The sequence below is a fragment of the Grus americana genome, chromosome 5, assembly GCF_028858705.1.
Source record: "Grus americana isolate bGruAme1 chromosome 5, bGruAme1.mat, whole genome shotgun sequence".
NCBI lineage: Eukaryota > Metazoa > Chordata > Aves > Gruiformes > Gruidae > Grus > Grus americana.
The window spans coordinates 26,597,860-26,620,004 of NC_072856.1; the positions used below are offsets into that span (position 1 = coordinate 26,597,860).

General features: G+C 33.5%; 1 protein-coding gene across 8 annotated transcripts in view; it reads right to left on the reverse strand.

The window, feature by feature from the left end:
- Positions 1-22,145, reverse strand: part of FUT8 (fucosyltransferase 8) — a 131,442-nt gene that overhangs the window by 13,699 nt on the left and 95,598 nt on the right. For all 8 annotated transcript variants that reach the window (XM_054827739.1, XM_054827740.1, XM_054827738.1 and 5 more), the window contains one exon: positions 20,689-20,926. In XM_054827739.1, coding sequence (XP_054683714.1) covers positions 20,689-20,926 — 238 coding nt within the window. The remainder of the gene's footprint in view (positions 1-20,688; positions 20,927-22,145) is intronic.

Genomic DNA, 22,145 nt, shown 5'->3' on the forward strand with positions numbered 1-22,145 from the left:
TACTCTACTGACAGAAGGGGAGAAAGGACAGAGAGACAATTCCTGTCTCAAAGTACTTAAACTATGAAGAAAACTGGCAAATTAAATAGATCAAGGGAAACAGCCAAGTACTATACAAGCATGTGATTAACATGCAGGTAAGAATTTGTTATCTTTTAAATACTAATTAAAGAGGAGTATACAGATATTTTATATGGGACTTTCATGCAAGGCTCAACAGCCACTAAATGTTTTTTAAGGGGTTTTACAAATTACACAAACATAACTGTCTACACAATTAATTATTCAAAGCTATTTTCAAATACTGAAATAAATTATAATGCATGAAAACATAATACAAAGCATTACATTACATTTTTGAAACATCGAACATTTCAGGTTTGATTTCTAGTATGTTCATTTCCTCCAAAAGAATATCTTTCTTGTCTGCAGTGTTTACTGGCAAAGATGGCTAGTTCTCTAGTGCTCACCAGCTAGGAAAGACAACTGTTTTAAATATAAGCAATCGAACTCCTATAAATGTTGATGACCAAATAAACACAATGGCTGAAAAAAAAAATAAAAAAATCAATTCAGTGCAAGGATAATGAGTCTTATTTTAAGAACAGTTAAATATCCCTAAGGTTGGAACACTTTTGCATGCACGAAAAAGCATTGCAGTATATTTGTGACAAAGTCCTAGAAATATGACAATTGCATGATTAAGTCATACATTGCCAGAATGCTACATTAGCACCAGTGAGCCTACCAAAACTAGTCAAAATTCAGCAGTAACTCTGAGATATGGTTATTTAAATAAGGAACGTTTGTTATGATCCAGTATATTTTCAAATATTTTTTAATACATTTGGAAATTGTCTTCACAGATATATCTATATGTCAATAATTCATCACTGTGCTGTATAACACCACTATAAAGAAATCTTTTAGAAGAATTTCCCATATAATATGTACTGCAGGTATGGATGATATGTTTTAATTCAAGAAGCCAATTCATATTTTTACCATCTAGTAAATCGCACTTACAGGAAAAGATTTAGTAAAAGTTCATAAATTTAGTAAAAATACTGAGCATTTAGAGTTTTCTTATAATAAGATGGATAATATTTTATAAGTATGTCTTCAGAAAGCTGCAATAAAGAAAAGCAGCCTGAAGCCAGGGAAGTGCTAAATCTGGTGCAGAAGTGAAGTCAGAAGTCTAGACAAGAAAAGTCTAGCTTGAGAAGGTATGGAAGTATGCTTTAGGTTCCATCCTTTTTACCCTTTCCCCCTCAATTGTGAGTGAGGGAAGGAACGGGCTGGCAAAAGAAGCAATCTTAGTCCAGAGAAGAAAGAAAAGACTCTGATCTTTCAGTTAGAGAAGGAAATTCACTGCAATTCTTTTGAGAAGGATAAGCAGAGGTGCTAAGATGAATACGAAAAGGTGAATTTTTATTAAAGTATGGTATCACTGACAAGCTTTTAAACTTCATTCCATCATTTTAAAAATGTGTTGCTGTGTAAAGAGAGCCATTTGGAAAGTCTTGCTATTGATAAAGGTGACTGAGCGATCTGACCTATAATTCGGCATCCTGACCCTGAGAAGCACCCTAAACATTGTTCTATAGTATTCAAAGGATAAGAGCGTGCTTCTAAAAATTTCCACTGGCTGTCTTAACATTTTGAAGAAAATGAGATTGGCCAGCAATAACTAGGAAAGCTCTCAACATATGGTAAACTAGATTAAAATATACCAAAATCACAAGAATACTGAAGAAGATTGCAGAGGGGGGGGGAACCCCGTCAGTTTTCAGCTTTCAACTGTATGCAATAGGTTGTTTGAATAGTAATACAGTTGCAAAAGAGTTGCTGTGAATCAAAATCAGAAACAATCAAAATTGTTTCATTAAGGAAAAACAAACAATTTGGTTGTGCAAAATTAACTACTAGGTCAAGTGTTAATGAGTGCACTTTGAGATATGGAAAACTACTTTTTGAGAAGGAACTAAAAATATCATACGGTTATTTCACAGAGAAGTTTAAGAGTTCCTTACTTTGTAAAACTACACAATATGAGACCCAACAAGGGAACTATCACTGAAAGTATGAGTAACAAATGGAAAGTCATCAAATGAAATATTCACAAATACAGATCAAAGAATGTGTTGATATTATAATTAGAAACTTTCAAATCTTTACAGAAGCTCCTCATGCTTCAGGACTTTTGCCAGCTGACAAAATAATTCTGACATACGGAGTGTTGTGTTAAGATAATGCATGTAATTGTTTTTTTTAAAAAATAATCAAACTATCAATATGGTCATCACTATTTTCCACAACGTTCTATTTTATTAGTAGTTTACGTAAAATTAAAGTGGGCAAGGTGCCTAAGTCTGCTTAATCCAAACATACAAACTTCTGATAAAGCACAGCTGCCAATACAATGAAGAAAAAACTTCCTACTAGTCTTCACTCACTTCTAAAAGTATGAGATGGAAGATGCAGCAAAAGGAAACCTTACGGCAACTGTCTGCTTTTGTCCTGGACAAAAGCAGTGAAAAGTAACTTAAGTAACCTGAAGGATTAAACAACACTCTGCAACAACCATTTAGGCAAGTGACAGCTTTCTTATCCTACTGATCACTCCATTTTATTTTTTTTTCAGTGTTCATTGAAAGATTCCTAATAGGCAATGATCTTGTCCTATTTTCCACAGGCATAGTTTTAAAACCTTGCACGGAAATTTTATATAGCAGGATATTGGTTTAGTTTACTCAGAAATAAGTTGCAATCAAAATCAATAATACAGTAGATAACCAAAACTCAAGTGAGATTGATAGGCAAGCATATACATCACAAAACATTAAGTCACATTCTTGACTGATAAGAAATGTAGCTGTTCAGCTGAAGATACTGCAGTTGGGTTAAAAATACAGAATTATCTTTTTATCCACACATTTCTTCATTTTTAAGCTATGTACTTCCTAAATTTTAAAAGACTTCAGTTCTTCCACTTTCCATCTGTATTTTGATAAATAATAGACAAACCATAAAAGGTAATAATCCATACTAATGCTCATATCTTTTTCTCATGTTGGTAGTTCAAATTACAGTCTCAACATGTCAATCAGGTCCAATTTGTTGCTCAGTGCAGGTCCAACTTCGACATTTGATCACAGAATCATAGAATTATTTAGGTTGGAAGATACCTCTAGAGTTGTTACAGGTCATTGATATTTCAGCGATACTTCAAGCTACTTTTCCCAATGTGATTTATTTTGCTTTTACAGTTGCCAAAATTTGCATCTGTAATTCTATTTTTAGCTTGTTTAACTTCCATACAATTCCAGGTGCTATTTCTCAGTTTGGATTAACCTAAATAATTGCCCTCCAAAGTTCTGCAACTGAATCCATTTTTCCTTCACTGAGTAATCAAAAGATGAAATGTTTTTCTAACAGTCATAAAGTACTACAGTATTGATAACACTCGCTCTTTTATAATAACATCATACTCTGGAGGAAAATCACGAACTTGTAAAGAAATTTATTTTTATTTAGATGACTCATGCCACTTGCACCACCTAGTTCTTATTTATCACCTTTTTTTGGATATGTTCATCACTAATAGATCAGTAATACAGTTTCAATTTCCAGGAGTCCCACTGATTACTTTTCAAATACTGAAATGAGCTCTGTGTGTTACAAAAAGCATTTTCCCTGAAGTATCCCAATGTACCTTAATCACTTTATAGCTCACAAGACTTACATAAATTTTTGTGATTTGGCATAATTTTACTGCCTGTCTACTTTTCAAATTTAATCTTTGTCTTCCTAATATAAAGCACATTTAGAAACTTTTGCTATTTGTATCTTTCATATCAACTTCTTTGAAGCCTGAAAAATGTTGGTTTCGCTCAAAATGACCTTTGGAATTTTGTCGTTTTACCTTACCTTATTTCCTGCCACCTGAACATTGGCTCAGACCTGCATTTGGATGGCCATTTTTGTTGGGTGTTTGTTACTTTGCACAGCAAAATATCAGCCTCGCTTCAAGTAACAATCAGTACTATTAGTTAATGTTAACTGAAAACCTGTTTGAGCACTTTATTCATCCTCCTATTATTTCAAAATTCACCATCTAATTTCAAAGTATTCTTTCGAGAAGTTGTCCTTAAAAGTATGCCAAGGAACACGGTGCTAAGGACATTCCTGTTGTGTAAATAGAACTTCAATTTAATTTCAGTTTGTGCTGCTAGAAACACCACTGAATAAACTCAAATAAAAACGGAATAGCTTCATTGCTTTTCTATTTTTATAATATAGACTTATTTAAGCTGATATTGACTTGTATAGATTAATCACAGCTCTACTTAACTAAGCTCTACAACTTGAAAGACTTCCCGCCAATCTGAAACCTCATCCCAACTGAGTGAATGATTCTAAATTCAATCACAGAAGATATAGCAGAGTGCTAGGACTGCTGTTAGATTAGCACAGGACATGGTGAGAGGGACCGTGCTGAATTCTCACAAGGGCTCCATATTGTCTTGCTGGCTTCTGTTATGTATTGCAAAGACAGCGTGTTCATCATTCATCAACTCCAATGATATTTTAATGATTTTCTTTGCAAAGCAGAGAAAATAAGAAATGGAAACTATGCAAAGTTCTGGTGTGTTATGCTATTTAAGAATTGTCAACTAGTTCAGAAGAAAGAAAAAGTACGCTTTTATCTGTTCTGTGCTGCAGACTACATCTCCTACAACTATCTTTTGGGCATTATTAGAGTCACCTAGTAAGGACTTTATGCCATAGTTGAATTATAAAATGGAATTTAAATGAGATAAATAATCCTATTTTTCTTTTAAAGTAGTCAATGTAAAATATAACTTGTATATCCAAGTGTTCTTTTCTGTAAGATTTTGCTTTGTACATTTTTAATGCAAAGTTTTTGAACTTGGTTTCTGATTTCTTTCTCACTAGTGTTCCACTTACTAATTCTTTTAATCATCTTTTACCTAAGCAAACCTTTTAAGGCAAGCATTCAATAAATTTGGTGCAACTCAGTTTTAAAGAAACTGAAAATACAGTCCTTTTTTTTTTTTTTCCTCCAGGTTTTATATGCCATAGGGGTAGTGTTGTCCCATTTGTCATCCCAAGAGGCCAATTCTGGATAGCTTCAGGAGGGAATAAACCAAAATGTTTTCAAACATCCCAACACATCTTCTATTATGTTGCTCAACCCAGTACTCCCAAGCCTTTTTTCCTGCATCCTTTCCTTTCTTGCATAACTCTTGCAACTACGCTCATGTACTCCCATGTCTCTTGGCACTCTCTGTACTGCTTGCCTGTTGGAAAGTGACATCAGTTATCAGTCAGTCACTGCTTCTCACTTGCTAATGAGACTGAATATTGACTTCAGCAGCTGTATACACGTACCACATACCTATTTTGAGGGCTTCTGAGAGATCTTAAGAAGACCTATTTCTTCCAGTCAAATTTGGCCAAAATTCATCCAATATTCAGAACGTGTACTAAGTTAGGATTAAAAAAAAAAAGGAGCAGACAGAAAGAGACAGCATGATGACAAAACCTTTGCTCTCACAACAAACTTGGCTAAAATAATTCTCTGCCAAAGATACTATTTTATCAGCTCCCCCCCAAAAAATAAAGTCTTATTTCTGCTCCAGCAAAAATCCTAACTTTCAGAGCTCCTGAACTACCAACATGTCTTTGTAACACAAATTCCACTGACTTTAATAGTATTTATTTTCCCATGTCATTCTGGTTCTTATAAAATCATACCAATAGTCAAAACCACAACATAAACAGTGCTGTTACTGTCCTAGTAAGTAATGAGATTTCAGTGAATGTTATCCTTCTTGGACCTAATGAAAGCATGAACTGAGCGTATCGATTTCTGCATTTGAAATAGCTATGTCTCTAAAAAAATGAAACCAGCAGCATCTACTGATGCCTTTAGGGCCTCTATTCCCTTTTTAACCAGCTCAGGTGAGCTGCATTATAAAGACCTATATTTCTGTTTCACTCTATAGAAAACTTCTCATCACTTAAATATTAGAAGCTTTTTATGGCCATTGTCATGTCACTTAGGGAGAACATTAAGAAGTAAAGATTTTTCCCTTCCTCAATTGTTTAGATAGCCAGCAGGAAAGTTTACAGATGAAGTGTATGATTGCACGAATTGACTTCATATAACTGTCAGTGAAGGCATTTTCAGCAGACTGTCAAACTAAGTAGAAATCAAGAAGCTTACTAGTAATTTATTTTTCCTTTTAGCTTTATATATTCCAACTGCTTTTGAACAATGCCCCATTTCATCTAAACAGCCTACATGAAAGGGTGACCTGTCTAAAAAGAGCTCCAGCTCCCTGGCTACCACAAAATATCGCAAAATGTATTTGCAAAGGCAAATATACTTTTATAAATGCAAAGGGGTTTTGCCACTTTATCCAGGTTTAGTCATTCATGCAAACAGTAGTCAGAGTTGATGATTTTAAAGTAAGATCTCACGTAAGGATAGCTGAAGTAACTTAGGAAAATATATATTAAAGATCTTTACAGCAATAGTGAAGAAAAATTGATTTTGGGTTTGATTTGAAACAATTCCACTGAAGCTTATTCTCTATTTCAGTCTAATGTTAATTACTATATACCTGACAATACTTCCAGATACTCACTTTGAATATTAGGTTGTCTTTTCTGGAATAGAAGATAAATAGCTTACTTTTATAATAATCCTTTAACAGTCACAGGGACTGATCTCTGGCATGCATATGCTAACTGGACATACATATGAGCCTGTAACAAGCATGTATAAACATGCAAAACACAAGATAACCTCAAGACAATATTTTAGGAGACCTAAAAGTTTTCAACAGGTCATGAGAATGGAGCAGATGAATGAATTCTCATGAGAATGAGAATATTCAAAGTTGGCTGCCCAGGCCTCTAGTGGAGAAGGGCTCCCAGTTTAACATTTACTGTCTTTTTGAGCTAGTAGTTTATAACTTGAGCTCCCAATTTTGTCTTGTTCTAATTTGAACACTTGGAAGACTCTTCTTTCAATGAATTAGTAAAAACGCCTTCATATGCAAGTCCAAATGGAACACCACCCTCAAGGTGCACATAGACAAAAAGACATTTTAGTTAGCCATAAATAAAACAGTGGAGAATAAACCTGCTATGCTGTCAGAAATTCATAGCAGTGAGGCACACTTTGCCTTAACAGCTCATCTGAAGGAAACTGAAACAGGGATGCATTCTACTTCGCACGGTCTACTAACATAAAAGGGGGAAAACCAAGAGCATAACCCTGCAATAATGGAAAAGGAAATCTTTCTGATCTTCAGTCATAGCATGTATGCCTGAGTGGTCTATCATCTGAAGCCAGAAATTTGTATTTTCCAAAGAAATTAAGGGGAAACTGTAATGGAAGAATCAATAAAAGACAGTATAATTTGCATATCAATATAAAAGGTTTTCTCTGAACCTCTTACAGTAATAAAATATTATTAACTTGCACACTATTAGAAACTTAAACCTGCTACTGTTTCTTAGAGGAGTTAAGGGCAAACAAAATACCTATGTTTTTGAGATTTGTCCCAGGATTTATGTAATAAGAGATAAAGGAAAATAGGTTCTAATGATTTCTCTACAAAATATGTTAGATGGCATTCATGGACATGTAAGGCCAAAAATACAAGATTACAGTAAAGGTTTTTTTTCTTGGAATATTAAATATTTATTGTTTCATACAAAATGTTAACAAAATAAATCTGTGTCTTCCAAAGTAGGTAGAAAACCAATGTAATAAAATGCAGGTTTTCAAATTTCTTACCTGTTCACAACACTGGGAAGAAACCAGTGGTCTGAAGGTGTAAAGATTGAGAAAGAGAAATATAACATGCAAGAAATTATTTCTGTCTTAAAAGTCTTGGTAGAGCTTTCAGTTATTTCATGTGGTGGAAAAACTGTATTCAGTACACTATTTGCCTATTTAGTTGATTCTTCATGTCTAACAAAATATATAGTAATAGGAGCATTTTTCAGTATGGCATTCTGAATCTATACAAGGAATAGATCTTGAGTAATTAGCTGACATTTTTAGGTTCTTTTTTATTTATTACTCAAATGCAAAAAGACAAAAACCTTTCAGGATTTGGTGAAGTTATACTGAAATGAATGAAACTTCCAGACTTGAACTACAGTTTCTCTATACAGAATTAATAGTATCTGCATTAACAGAAAGGATGACTCCATATTAGATGATACATTATCAAGTATCAGGGTGATAACTCATAGTGCTGGAGGTGCTCTGGGATGCCTTCCACCTAGAAATGGTGGTACCCATTTTCAAGACACAGGAAGGGTTTGGATGAAATGTTTTCATGACTTGAATTCGACCCCACAGCTGCCATTTGTTAAAGATTACTTAAAAGTACATAATATTATTTAACCATAACATTGCTGACATTGTAATAACTAATGTAATGCATTAGAAAGTAATTTGAAACTAGAATGCAGGTGATAATTTCCCCAAAATCTGAGAATGGTTCAGTTTCGACTCAAATTTATACAGCCAAAGAACTCAGATTAACATTTTAAACTTTGTAAAGATTGCTTGAGACCCAACATATTTCTGAGGTAATTTTACTCTCAATTTGTCTAATGCTGTCTCTTAATATTAAAAAACCCACTGTTGTTTTTTTTTTAATTTGAACACAAAACACATTTGTATTCTTCCCTAGCGTACACGCTACAGTACAATGTCTCAAGTACAGAATGGTTACCTTAAATCCAATAAACGGTAATATTATGCCAACTTGCAGTTTTTTGCTTATGGAACAATTTTTAAGAGAATGACAATTAAGCAAAAAAATTCTACAGTTTGTAACGGAAACTTGGCATTTGTTTACAAATCTATGATTCATCATCCATGATTTAATGCTTGTGAGAAAAGTTTGCAATTAATCACTATCCCATTAGTACTAGTTTTGCTAGTATATTCGAGCAACATCAATCTTTTAGGAAAATAGGAAAGCCATGCTTCAAAAGGTAATATTTCATATGAACAGCATAAGATACGTGATCAAATATGTGATCAGTTATTGGTACCACTGCAGAGAACAGAGGCAAGAGTTCTTTTTCCCCCGCTTCATGCATTCCTTAGATTTCCAAGTCTACAAAATAACAACAGTGCTTCAACTTCCCCTGATCAAGAAATGTAGGGAACTAACTCCCTACTATTTTGAAAATAAATATTTCAGTGGACACATTTATTCATTAATAAAAATCCCTTGTTCTAGATTACCTTCATTCACTTCAACATACTTAAATAATTTTCACTGAACAAAACATTTGCTACTCTGCTTATAGTGCTGCCCATGCATGGAACTAAAATCAGTCAATCACATTGTATAGAGACATTTAATCTTAATCTAAATTAACAATGACATAAGGAGAACTCGTTGTATAAAATCTCCACGTTTTTACTCTCTGAACATTATCAGATAGATCATGCAGTCATATGTATCAAACATTAAAGAAATATATACATCCTTACTTCTCCTACTGGAAAATTCACTTAACACTGTCTGTATTTAAAAGCGATGCATTCCCCATTTATCTCCTATCCTGCTGAAAAATGCTACTGACTTGGAAAATAACCTTTAAGAACACCATTCCTTTATCAAGGATAGATCTAATGCAATTCCTCATACAATTAAATAAGAACCAACAGTACACTTATTTATACACAATATAAATGGCTTAATCAGAATCAACATTCAATATTGTGGGCTTGATTGAATAAAGTGTGAAAGAGCACACAGATGCATTTTACGAGGAACGTACTAAAATACAAATGGATTTAGTTCAGTTTGGAATATTTGGGATTGCACAAGTGAACTTTGTGTCACAAGTTATAAAACTATGTTAAGAATATTGCTGCTGCAAGAGCCTTCTCTAACTTCACAAATAATTTTCACTTTCACTAACTAAAATACTTCATTATCATTAGAAATATCCCATCTCGCATTCTATCTCTTTGCCATGATATATGAACATGTTGAAGAGCAAAGTTTGCATCAGTCTCTGCTGGTGACTTACTCCTCTAAGCAATATTAATCATTCATTTCTACCCATTCCCTCTGAAGTTTCTTTTAACCCAATTTCATATACATCAGGACCTTCTCTTCTGTCTCATGGTAGTTTACATCCGGGGAACTCTTCTGAAGTGCTTTCTTTAAGTGCAAGATATTAAATGAACTCAAGTCTTCCATACCTACATATTTTTTCCCTGTTTCAAATCTATCTACTAAATTTATGAGACTTTATTTCCTTCTATAAAACTGTCACTTACTCGTCTCCACTACAACATATTTTTCTGTGTAGCCCCTAAATTGATTCGTCATTATTATTTCTGTCAATTATTCCAACACATAGTTTGTGATTTGCTGGAAAACTGGTATTCTTTCAGCCACCTTCCACTGTTCTGTAGAACAGCAATTACAAATGAAAGCAATTATAAGCAAATAGCAATTATCAAATGTTTTGTTGTAAAATGCTTTTAATGACACTTGTTTGAGAAAGAGCATCCAAAGTGTCCCCGATGAAGAAAGATTCCAGCATGGGAGCCTCACTAAGCTCTTCTACAATGAATGTGGATATGAAAGATTTTTATAGTTTGTACTACAGTCTCCTCTTCTTTCAGTGCTCCTTTCATCCCTTGATCATCTGTTGGCCCTCAAGATTTTCTGGCAGGCTTCCTTATTCTGATGTGTTTGAAAAAGGATTTATTATCAGTTTTTTGCCTTTAGCAAGCTTCTCCTCAAAATCTTTTTTGGCCTTCCTTAACACGTTTTCATATGTAATGTGCTAAAAACTGTATTCTTTCCTATTTTTCTCATTTGTAGAAAATTTGTTTGGGGTTGTTTTCTTCTGTGTTTGTTTTGTTTTTCTTTAAACGCCTTTTAACAATATCAAGCAACTTCGTCATAGCTGTCCTTTGGGAAAAAAATAAAAATTGACACATGGTATTAGCTTGGTCCATGTTCTGTGTAATCTCCATGCTGCTTGCAAGCATTTAGTCCCTTTTTATAAGCAGTGTGACTTTTTATGTAGATCCGTTTTTCAAATGAAATATTGCAGTGGATTGTTTGGATTCTCTTTACTTACTATTCATTGTTTGTTATTTTAAGTAGATATGGCTATACCTCTGCTGCATGTGTTATTCTCACCTAAATTACTGTGAGTACTGAAACATGCCATAAGTTTCTGATATTCTCATCTGGCTATACACACATTTCAAACCAGGAATTTCAGCCTCCCATTCTATTTGTAGACTTCTGTTTCTTCTGGCACCTTCCTATCACCCTAGCAGAAAATGTTCCTCCACAACTGCCAGGAGGTGGTTCAGCTCAAGAACTCGCCAAGCATTGGCTGCAGGTGGTGAGATATTGTGCTGTTCATCACTTCTTTTGCATATTCTATTATTGTTGTTATCATTACCATAATCTTCCTTTTCTGTTCCATTAAACTGTTTTTATCTCAGCCCACAAGTTTTACTTCTTTTTTTACCTTTTCGATTCTCTCCCCCATCTCACCGTGGGGGTGGTGTGGGGGCGGGGAATGAGCGAACAACTGTGTGGTTGCTTTAGCTGCCGTCTGGGTTAAACCATGACAGAGTCAAAAAAAAAAAAATTACTGTGAAGTGCTGTAACTGTAGTACAGGTTGCAACAACTGAAGAGAGTATCTATAATAACAAAAACCACTACCTTTTTATGTTTTCTTTTTTGAAGAATGTATTATATTTTTGAAATTCTTACTATGTTCATATATCTAAATAAGTGCTACAAAATTATCTTCCCAGCAGTGGTAAGAAATTCACACCCCAGAAGCATCTTGGTATATGTTTTTCAGTTTTTAGAGTCTTGCTCATTTTTTAAATGGCATGATGTTTTTAACAGATGGAAATGTATATAAGGCTGACAAAGCAAATAATATAATATAAAGGACAAGTTAAGTAACACCAAGTTAATTAAGAATTGTTAAGGAGATAACTAATACCTGTATGCTGATACTCACAGCATTTAAGTTACTGTTGTGACATCATCCAGGCATTTTCTGACTGTGACACTTCTATTCCTTTTGCCTCTGGTCCCTCCAAACCGAAAGTCCTTCCGAAGATTTTTTTTTTATTCTCAGGCGTCTGAACAGAACAATGCTGTTCTTTTTCAAAACCTGCTTCTGTATTTTACTACTTGATCCTACTTCCCACCAGATATAGAAATTAGTTTCACAAGTATCTTCATTTCTGTGCTATGTCTGCAATGAATGCCAGGCTACTAAAGAGCAGAATGGGATTATAACTATGAATAACTTTGCTGTATTCTATATTTAAAAATTAAGCCAAGAGTTAAGTATCTTCATGTGGATTTCACTAGATATAAAATTACTCACCCTAATAATATCTTCTGCTGGGTCTATCTTATTGGTCCTAATTCCAATTGCAAGATTTTACAGTTTGTAATACGATCTCCCTGAAAATTACCTGTCACAACAAAGCTTTTAGGAGCTTCTGTAGCAGAAACAATAATTACAGACACCATTTTCCAATTTTCAGAGAATGACCTATATTATATAAATGCAGCTATGACAATAACTAATATATTCTTAAGATGAAGTCTAAATACTTTTTTCCTGATTTCGGACACCTACATTTTCATAACAAGCAAAAAGCTATAGCAAGAATTTAAAAATAATTAAAAAGAAATAATTTACTTTTGCGCTACAATTTCACTTATTTTAGATCTAAAGGAAGCCTGGACTCCACTCTTGCTGCAATGGGGAGATGATCTATATGAGTTAATCCTTTTTAAGAAGGACAAAGGGGAAAAAACAGGAATATATTTAACAGTTTTCTTACACATGGACGTTGGCACTGAGTTCAATTACGTTACCAGATATCTTGTAAATACAACTTTCTTTACAGTACTCTGAAGATTTTTTGCATATATATATACGTATGATAAGAAGTTACCTTACCAGAAATTGCTTTATATGTGAATAAAAGTTAATGAGAATTGGCTCACAGCAGGAAAAAACTACAATCTTCTCTGCCCATGTTTTAAAACAGGATCACAAATGGTCTTTTAAATTACTTGTAAAGCTACAGCAAAGCATGCTGTTCAGTTTCTCCAAGATCCAGAAAGCACCAACTTATGTTTTATAAAGGATGTAAATTTCATAAAAAACAACACTAAATACGGACTTGCAATGATCAAATATGTTGTATGTCTAATTCTTAAAAAAGTGGTAAAACTGAAAAAGACATACAATACTTTTATCTGGTCTGCTGGTGCTAACGTTAGCATAAACATATGTCAATTTAAAAAAAAAAGCAAAAAGCAAAAAAGTAATTCCTTTTACTTTATGTCTCATGACATACAATTCCTACCAGGAAAGAATGTAATTGCTTTTGAAATATACTGAAATCTTTGCCTCATTACCCCCTGTGTGATTCTGAATTCATCTCTATCAGTTTCATTTTTATTTCTGAATATTATATACTCAGAATATTTTTGACTCAAAGACTTCTAATCAGAAGAGAATTTCAAAATGTTCCAAAGGACCTTAGCTTTAAAATTAATTTTTAACCATTAGAAAACATCTTTTTCTAGAATTTCTAATCAAGATCAGCTGGTTAAATGAATTTGACTTCCATTTGTCTCTAAGACTTTGCTTCTTTTATTCCACTAACAGTTTTGTTCATAAAGTTAAGCACTGATCTGATATTTGAAAGTGAAAAAGGTTTGCCATGTGCTCAAAGACAACATCTAACTCTTTAGTTATACCTTGTGTTTCTTTTCATGGATTGACTCACCGTGCTCAAAATACACATTTTAAAAAAAGGTGTCAACTTATTTTTCCTTTTGCTTTTCTTCTGTTCTAATCTCTTCAGCAACAGCAGCTGAAGGCCTGTTCAAAATAAAGGACTCTGCTTGTGCTCATCCAAGGCACAGCTACTTGCTTGCTGATGCCCTGTTCAGCCTTCCGCATCCTAGCCTGTTTACTGAACACAGCTTCAACTGGGTCACTGAAACCACAATAACCTTCTGTGCCACATATGCAAAATATTAAAAGATCAACAGGGAGATAATCCACAGTTTTCAAGAACACATACAATCTTGATGAAATGAAGATTTACTGATGGACAATCTACCATATCATCTGAATAAATTATTACAGTAGTCAGCCAATGTTTCTGCAAAAACCAGACCTTATTTCCAATCTCAATTGTCCAGCCACATGATTTTGTCTAAAAGCAGAATTTTTTCCCATACAGAAATGCTGGCAGGACCAGCTTTTTAAACTCACTTCGTTTTTAAACTGAATTATGTTCTTTAATCTCTTACTGTAAAGCAGATTTTTCTTGCCTTGAATCAGTGTGGTTCTTTCTGAGAATCCTTTCATATTTATCAATATCCATTCTGAAGGCCAGATAACAAAACTAGACAGTGCGCTGCAGCCTGGAAGTTCTGCAAGGCTAAAATTACTTCTTGCTACTATTCAATAGCCCTCCACTTAGACACAAGGATCACACTTCGTTCTCTTAGACTCAGGACCTACCTCATTAGAATTCTAACATCCTATTAAGAGGACATCCCTTTCTAAATATTTTTCATGCTTACACACATAGATGTCTTCATATAGAGCATCTTACAAAACACCTTCACAACAAAAAAAATCTACATAATAACAGCAGCTTGATTCCAAGATTTACACAACTGAAAACAGATTGCTATTCTGCTCTGTTCTCTCAAATCACCATTCCCCAGTATGCTTCACAGTAATGTAAATTTGCTTGAATTAAAATGTAAATAATGAAAGTCGCTATATAAAAAAAGACATTAAGAATTAGAGATAGAAATGGACCAATTTTTTTTCTGCAAGATTTTATAAAGAGTGAGGTATGGGAGCAAAATATAATTCATACAACTGTATGTATGTTAAAGGTTCTTTTAGGCGAATACTAAATATTCATATGATTTATGTAAAAAAACTACTGTCAAGGAAGACCTAGTTCATGAAATGAAACTTTTTTTATTTATTGTAATTAATTCTGCAGAACTTTTTAGGGTTTGAGTTTACAATTTTCACTTAGTCCTTTTGATTACTCTTGCCTGATTTGCTTTAATAAATTAAAAATTAATTTTGTGTACCCACAGTATCCTCTTTTTTGAATTATACATATAAACATATTAGTTAATTCATATTTTAAGATTATACTTCAATGCATACTTAAAAGCTGGCACTACCACCAAATGAAGAGCTCTGCCATTTTTTCCCCTCCAGGTACAGCCCTGCCTTAAAAGCATTCATTCGTCAAACCATGGCTAGAGGCAGCAAAGTCAATATTCAAATGTAACCGCAGGAAACTTTGTTTCAGTTTTCCTTTTTAAAGTTATCTTTCATCTTACCAGTTTGCAGGCTTTATGGGAAGGAGCACATACCGTTTTTTAAAACATGGAGATGGCTTCTTTACCTCCACATCCTTTCATTCTCCATCATATAATGCAGATATAACTTCTAATCGTATATTAATCTGTCCCTTCTCTTAATCCATTTTATTTTCCCATTTAGTATATGGTTCCATTTTATTTAGTTAGTTATTTTATAGCCCTCTTTCAATGCGTTGTTGGGGAATGCCACTAGGACATCATAAATCAGCAAGTAAAAAACAATAAAAAGAGGCCTACCCTGTTTTAACATGTTGCAATGATAACAGATCATTATGACCTGGATATTAAAAATATTCATGCTCAATATAACTATTTTAAAGAAAACTAATAAAAAATTTAATGACAAATATGTCTTCCCAAGTTCTCTATTTTGGCTCTTATTAGTAGGAACTCGTATGTGCTTCTTACAACAATTTTTACCTAAATTATTCATAAATAGTTTGGCCATAGATATCAGGGAAAAATGAACTGCAAGTTAAGTCGCAATTGCAAGCAAGATCTAATTTAAAAGTTGAAAAGAACTTGCATATAACCATCTCCTATTATTTTTTTTTCTCTAGAATGACACTATGAAAGTGTTTGAGTGAAATTAAGGAAAAGGAAAAATTATGCCACAGTATAACTGCTGTATTTGCAAAAACCTGCGATTGAATTCTCAGTCTTTTAACATATTTAAGCTAGAAAAACTGAACTGGACTTGTAGGAGTATCATGTCAAATGCAAAGAACAATTCCTGCCAGAGATGACAAGGGATGAGATGACCCCTAATTCTCCGTACAGATAAGAACATGCCTTACTAATCTTTTACTATGGGACTAATGTCAGCTTGCTTATTAAAATTCACCCTACTTCCCAAATTCCAAAACCATGCTAATTTCTTCTGAAATAGACAAGCTTAGCTTTTATGCAGTTAGGAGACGACTGGACTAATAATATTTTAAATATATATATATATATATTCTCAGCTCATATAAGCCTCTTAACTCTTTGTAGAAGAGATTACTATCTAAATTGTTTTGCTAAATATAGACTTCAGAAACTTCAAAACTTTATGTTGCTAATACAACTAAAATAAAAGTGTCAAGAAGAGGCAATTTAATTAAAAAGTAGATAAATGTACAGATTTAAACAATTTTGTCATCAAGCTCTATTTACTAAATTATTATTCTATGCAGTGAAAGTGATTCTTAAGATTTTTTTACTTTTTGGCCTATTTCTGTAATTTACACTGATATCTTCTTGTAAGTATTCACTTGTATGAATGTTTTTGACACAATTAAACCCCAACTTTTATTAAAAACTCATATACATTGCATAGTAAGCACTATGTAAGATAAACATTTTGTTTATGAGAAATAGAAATTTATACATGTCAAGGTACTTTTATAAATTTATTTTGAAAATCTAGAAGATCCCATGTTGATTTCAGAAGTTGTAGGGAAAAAAAATTAAAGGTACAGTTTTGCAGACAAAGTTTTTTAATTACAGTTAAGAATTTCAGACTTATTTGTCCCTGTTAAGGTACAGGGAATAAAATAAAAAAGAAATCAAAATCTATATAAATTTAGAAAGACATAAAAAAATATAGAAATCTTCAGCAAGATAGCATGTCTTTCAAATTTACAGGCAATTAAGTATCCAATGAAGATTCTTACTGAAGCCACATTGAAGCTAGTAAAAGAGATCAATTCTCAGTATCACAGTTCCTCAGTGATCAGGCAATTGCAGAAAATTAGAATTTAAACACAGTTTACAGTGTGGCTAGCCAATAGGCTAACCATAGAAGATTGTCTTTCATAGCTGAATGTCTTCTGTCTCTAGAACATCAAAACTCAAATTAGTGGCATTCATTAATTTTAAAAAAATGTGATCACATCAAGATATTTCATGCGTTCAGTCTTCAAATTATTCATCCTGATCTAGAAATTTATTTTAAAAAACCTGACACGGTAGGGAGCTAAAAGGAAATAATATTTGTACTTTCATCAGCAAGAGCCCATATTGCAGGAAATGATGATGTATTTTAACAGATTTTCATTAAAATATACAGTCTTTTTAAGCCATGTATGCATAAGCGCTCCAGAACACTGGTTTGCAGCTTATTATGCTAAATGCAAGGCTCACAAAATTGCCTGCAACTAAATTCTGGAGTCACATAGAGCAGTCTGCTCAGAACCATGCCCAGATGGCAGTTTCACTTGCTAACTTTGCAAAACATGAATAAAACTTCAGCTGAAGTTTTCAATGTCAGTTTTCCATTTCTACTTATTTTTAGAAAACATTCAAGCATTTCTAAGAATTAATTTCCCAAAAATTTCACAAAAACCACTAGAATTTTCAAACAAAAGTTTTGTAGCATCTTGGAGCTTTGAAGAACATGTTATTTCAATGCACAAATGTTGTTTCAATGCGTAAACACACAAGTATGTTTACACACCAATCTGTAAATAGGATTTCATAAATCTGAAAAATATAATTTGAGATTTCATACACATATCTATCATATCTGAACTTTCTAAGAAGCTACAAACAGATAATTGGAGGAATATTTTGAAGTAGAAAAATATCTGTAAAACCTTTTCCACTGAGACAACAGTAGAAACTGTGAGATCTGGTTAACACACACATACAGTGTGTTGGATCAAGGAAATTTCTGCAAAGTTTAATTCTTGTTATGACTGGACTCAAACAGACCCTGGGCTGAATTGTCCACTGCATAGGCAATTCCCCTTCTTCTACATATCCTCCAGGGCACACTTCCTCACTAAACCGCTAATCAGCCAGATAACAAAGATCTTTAAGCACTATTGGATCCAACTTGACTAAGAAATGTTACTGATTCTCTGGGGGGGAAAAAAGAACACAAATGAAACAAACAAAACAACACAATCCTCTCAAAAAAACCAACAAACCCTAGCACACAACACAACTCCCAAGAATTTTCAGTAGGAAGTAAAATAACTGTAAAGCAATCATTCCAAGTAGTACAATTGTTGAAAATACAGACACTTCCACTATACGTAACTAGAAACCCCTGTTTCTGCCTATAACAGGCTTGAGAATTTAAATAGCTTAAGAAACCATGAGAGGCACAACCACTATGGAATGACGACTGAAACCTGAGACACTTGTCAGAACAGACAAAACCTGTCTGGAAGTAGCTATGGGACTGGCCACGTTCCATCGTTTCAAAGACAGAAAGACAGATGAAGTGAAGGAATGAACATCTACATTTTTCTTTTCCTCTCAGCACTGATGTTAATTTCCAAGCTCAGTGACTAGTTCAGAGTGCTCCTGAAGCACGGTGTAACCCTGTACCTGTCAGAAACGAAGGAAGGGGGATACTTATTGTGAGACTAGGGTACAAGGTACAATCTCTGATGACTTGGAGATTTGGCCATTCTTACTTGCATCTAACTTGACACACCATCCAAAATCTGTGTATCAGGAGTAACCAACAGAAGATGAAGAATGAAGACGGTGGGGGAGAAACCCGTTTCTGTCAATCCAGAACTGAAAAGCTCTGCTTACCAATCCAAACAGACAAAGTGTATATTGCCTCTATGGAATTAGGATAGTATAGTCTGCAAAAGTCATGCTGTAGCTCCTGTAGCTCTAATAAGAAAACTGTATGCTAAAATACCATCCCATCATTTCACTGTCTTTTATTGATGAGTGTAGTCTACCCAATCACCTACTGAAAATCCCTACAATTTTTTTAAATGTCCCAGTAAAATCCAAGTCACTACCGTTGCTGCCAGATACATCCTTCAGGACATACTGGAAAGAAATTCTTGAGTCTGTAGACACAACTAACATAAATAATAAAAAGTATCAGTCCTTCTTATCTGTCCTTAAGCAGAGAGTTACTGAGCCAAAATTCCTTTCTGGGATAACATTAATGTGTCACAGGCTAACAATCAAAAATTCCATCAATGCTGATAAATAAAACAGCTATAGCCTGAAAAGTGGCACAGTATCTCCCTTACTGTTTCCCACTCTAAATTTTTTTTGTCCATAGCCTTTGTTAGCTTATTTATTCATCTAATAATTATCATGTGGATTACAATTGTCAATAATAAAAAATATTATTAAAATTATCATTCCACCCCTCTCTAACCCAATTGTTTAATTATGTTTTTTCCAAGAATCTCCTTTTATCAATGAAGACATATCATTAAATTTACCTAGTCTTGGGTAAGAACAGTCTGTTGTATTTTTTTTGATCAACTTTCCCTGCATTTATTGTAACATTTATAAACTCCCATGTAGTACTAGTTACAGACTTAGAAAAAATTAAGTATGCCTAAACAAAGAGTCAATAAAATCTATGTTTTAAAAAGCTGACAGTTTTTCACATAAAAACTACCTGTGTAGAAATTTAATTTTTAAAAAAATTCTTCCTGGTATTTATGATAAACTGAGAGCAAAAAGTTAGCATATTGTCAGCCATCTCCAGTTGTGCTGTATACCTAATCAATTTTGACAAATATCTGAAAGACATTTTAAATATATAGAAAAAATTATAAAATCATGCAGGTGTTAAAAACTCTTCAAGAATTCCATTAAAATGAATGCTGTTTACTTTGAGACACAGACATCTGATCCTGCAAACATGAATGCCCATCTAGTTATTCTAGCAAAATTGTTCAGCCAAGTATAAGAACGGATTACTTAGTACTCTACAAATAAAAAGGTATTTAACATTGCCGCTGTCTTTACACCCTGAATTTTGAGTCAGTGCAGTTTACATTAAAAATTATTTCAATTTTGTTGAATGACTATTGGATACCATTTTGTTTGTATTTCTTTTGCTTTATATTTGAAACATGCTTTATTGTTTTAAAGTTTATCAACAATAGCCTCTATTTAATACTCTCTTCCCACAAAAAAAAATGGATTCATATCTGGAACATAACACAGTGGCAGACTGCTAAAGGATTACAAAAGTTTTGTGTTAAAAAATCTCTGCCAAAGCAGAGATATCTTAATTAAGGATAATTTTTTAATACAATGAAAAAATAAGATTTAAAAGATGCTTATGTATACAATTGCAGTTACATTTATTACGCTCCACATAACATTAAAGAAAGAGGTATCAATATAGTTCTACATTAAAGGAGCTGCAAAAAACAATAAGAAATTATGTGAGTCATTAAGTCTTACCTGACCAGTGTCCAGTGGTGGTACCTGATCTGTCAGTACATGTCTCGCTTACAGGCCTAAATACAGTCTCCCAGCCACCAGTAGCATAGCGCCAATTCTGAGACTCCAAAATGAGTGTTCGCTGAGTGCCATAAGCGATCATGAAGCAGTAGACTACATGATGAAGTTGACAACCATAGCCACAGCCTTTGTTGATATTACACACAAGTTTCTTAGCTTTGCTGCAATCCTTCGGGTTCTGTAAGTATGGATGAAAAAGTGAAGCTGAAGAGAAGATATACACAAAGGCATACTTTTTTCTGAGAAACTGACAAATGTCATAAATCACAAAAGCCATCCCGCTATAATATATCTCACATTAAAATGGATGAGTAAGCTTCAGCTCCATGAAAATTTTATGTGAATTCTTCACTGTGAACATGAGCAGTTATTGAACATACTTCACACTATCCTAATGTAAAATAGAATACCGTCAAGATTTTAAATTACTTCCTCATTTGTAAATCTGTCAGAATAAGCTAACATTTGGACTCAGACTTCACATTTCATCAACATGATTCTCAGTGGTGGAATGCTTTGTCCTTTGGTATTTTTCCAAGTTTGTTAGTTCTCTTTCAATAAGCATGCATGTCATCCAACAAAAGAAAATTTCCACCTGTCTACAGTATACAGAATAAAACAAATGTTTATTAATGGACTGCTTCCCAGACTAACTGACCACAATACAGAATATAAAACACATACCTGACCAGACTGATAAAAGACAGTACTTTAATCTGCAGGCACTCTCAATAAAATAACATACTACACTTCCACAACCCAAGAAACAATAACAAAGGAGGTAAACGTCTACATGATGTGAATGCCATGTTTAAAAGTACAAACTAATACATATTTTTAGCTATGTGAACAACACAACAACATAATCCACAAAGTTTTTCTTTCTGTGAAATATAGTACTTTGCTGTACACACTCATACTTGCACGTAACATACTTCTGCATTCCAAAAAGTTTTTTTGTAAAACCTCTAGGATGAAGTTAGTTTTCAGTTAAGCTGCAAGAAGACTGATACCTGAGCATCAATATAAATTTTGTTCCCCTCGCATCTAAACAACTTTAAATAAAATTTCTGTAAATTTGCAACAAATCAGGTCTTTCCAAAAAAACAACAATCACCTTCTGGAGAACTGAGATCTCTCCATCAAGTGATCTTAAAGATAATCTGAATATTCTGAGTCTTACAATACTTAATAAAATTTTTAATTTCTTCATTCATTTGTGTGAAGGAGGGGAAAATAGTTCAGATCTGGAAAAACAAACAAACAAACAAACAAACCAAACCCCACAATGTGTGTTACATCAGCATTTGATTTTTTTTTTCCATTTTAAGGAAATCTGATTCAAAGCCTAACTAGCTATGAAAAACAATAAAATAAATTAAATAAAATTTCCATTC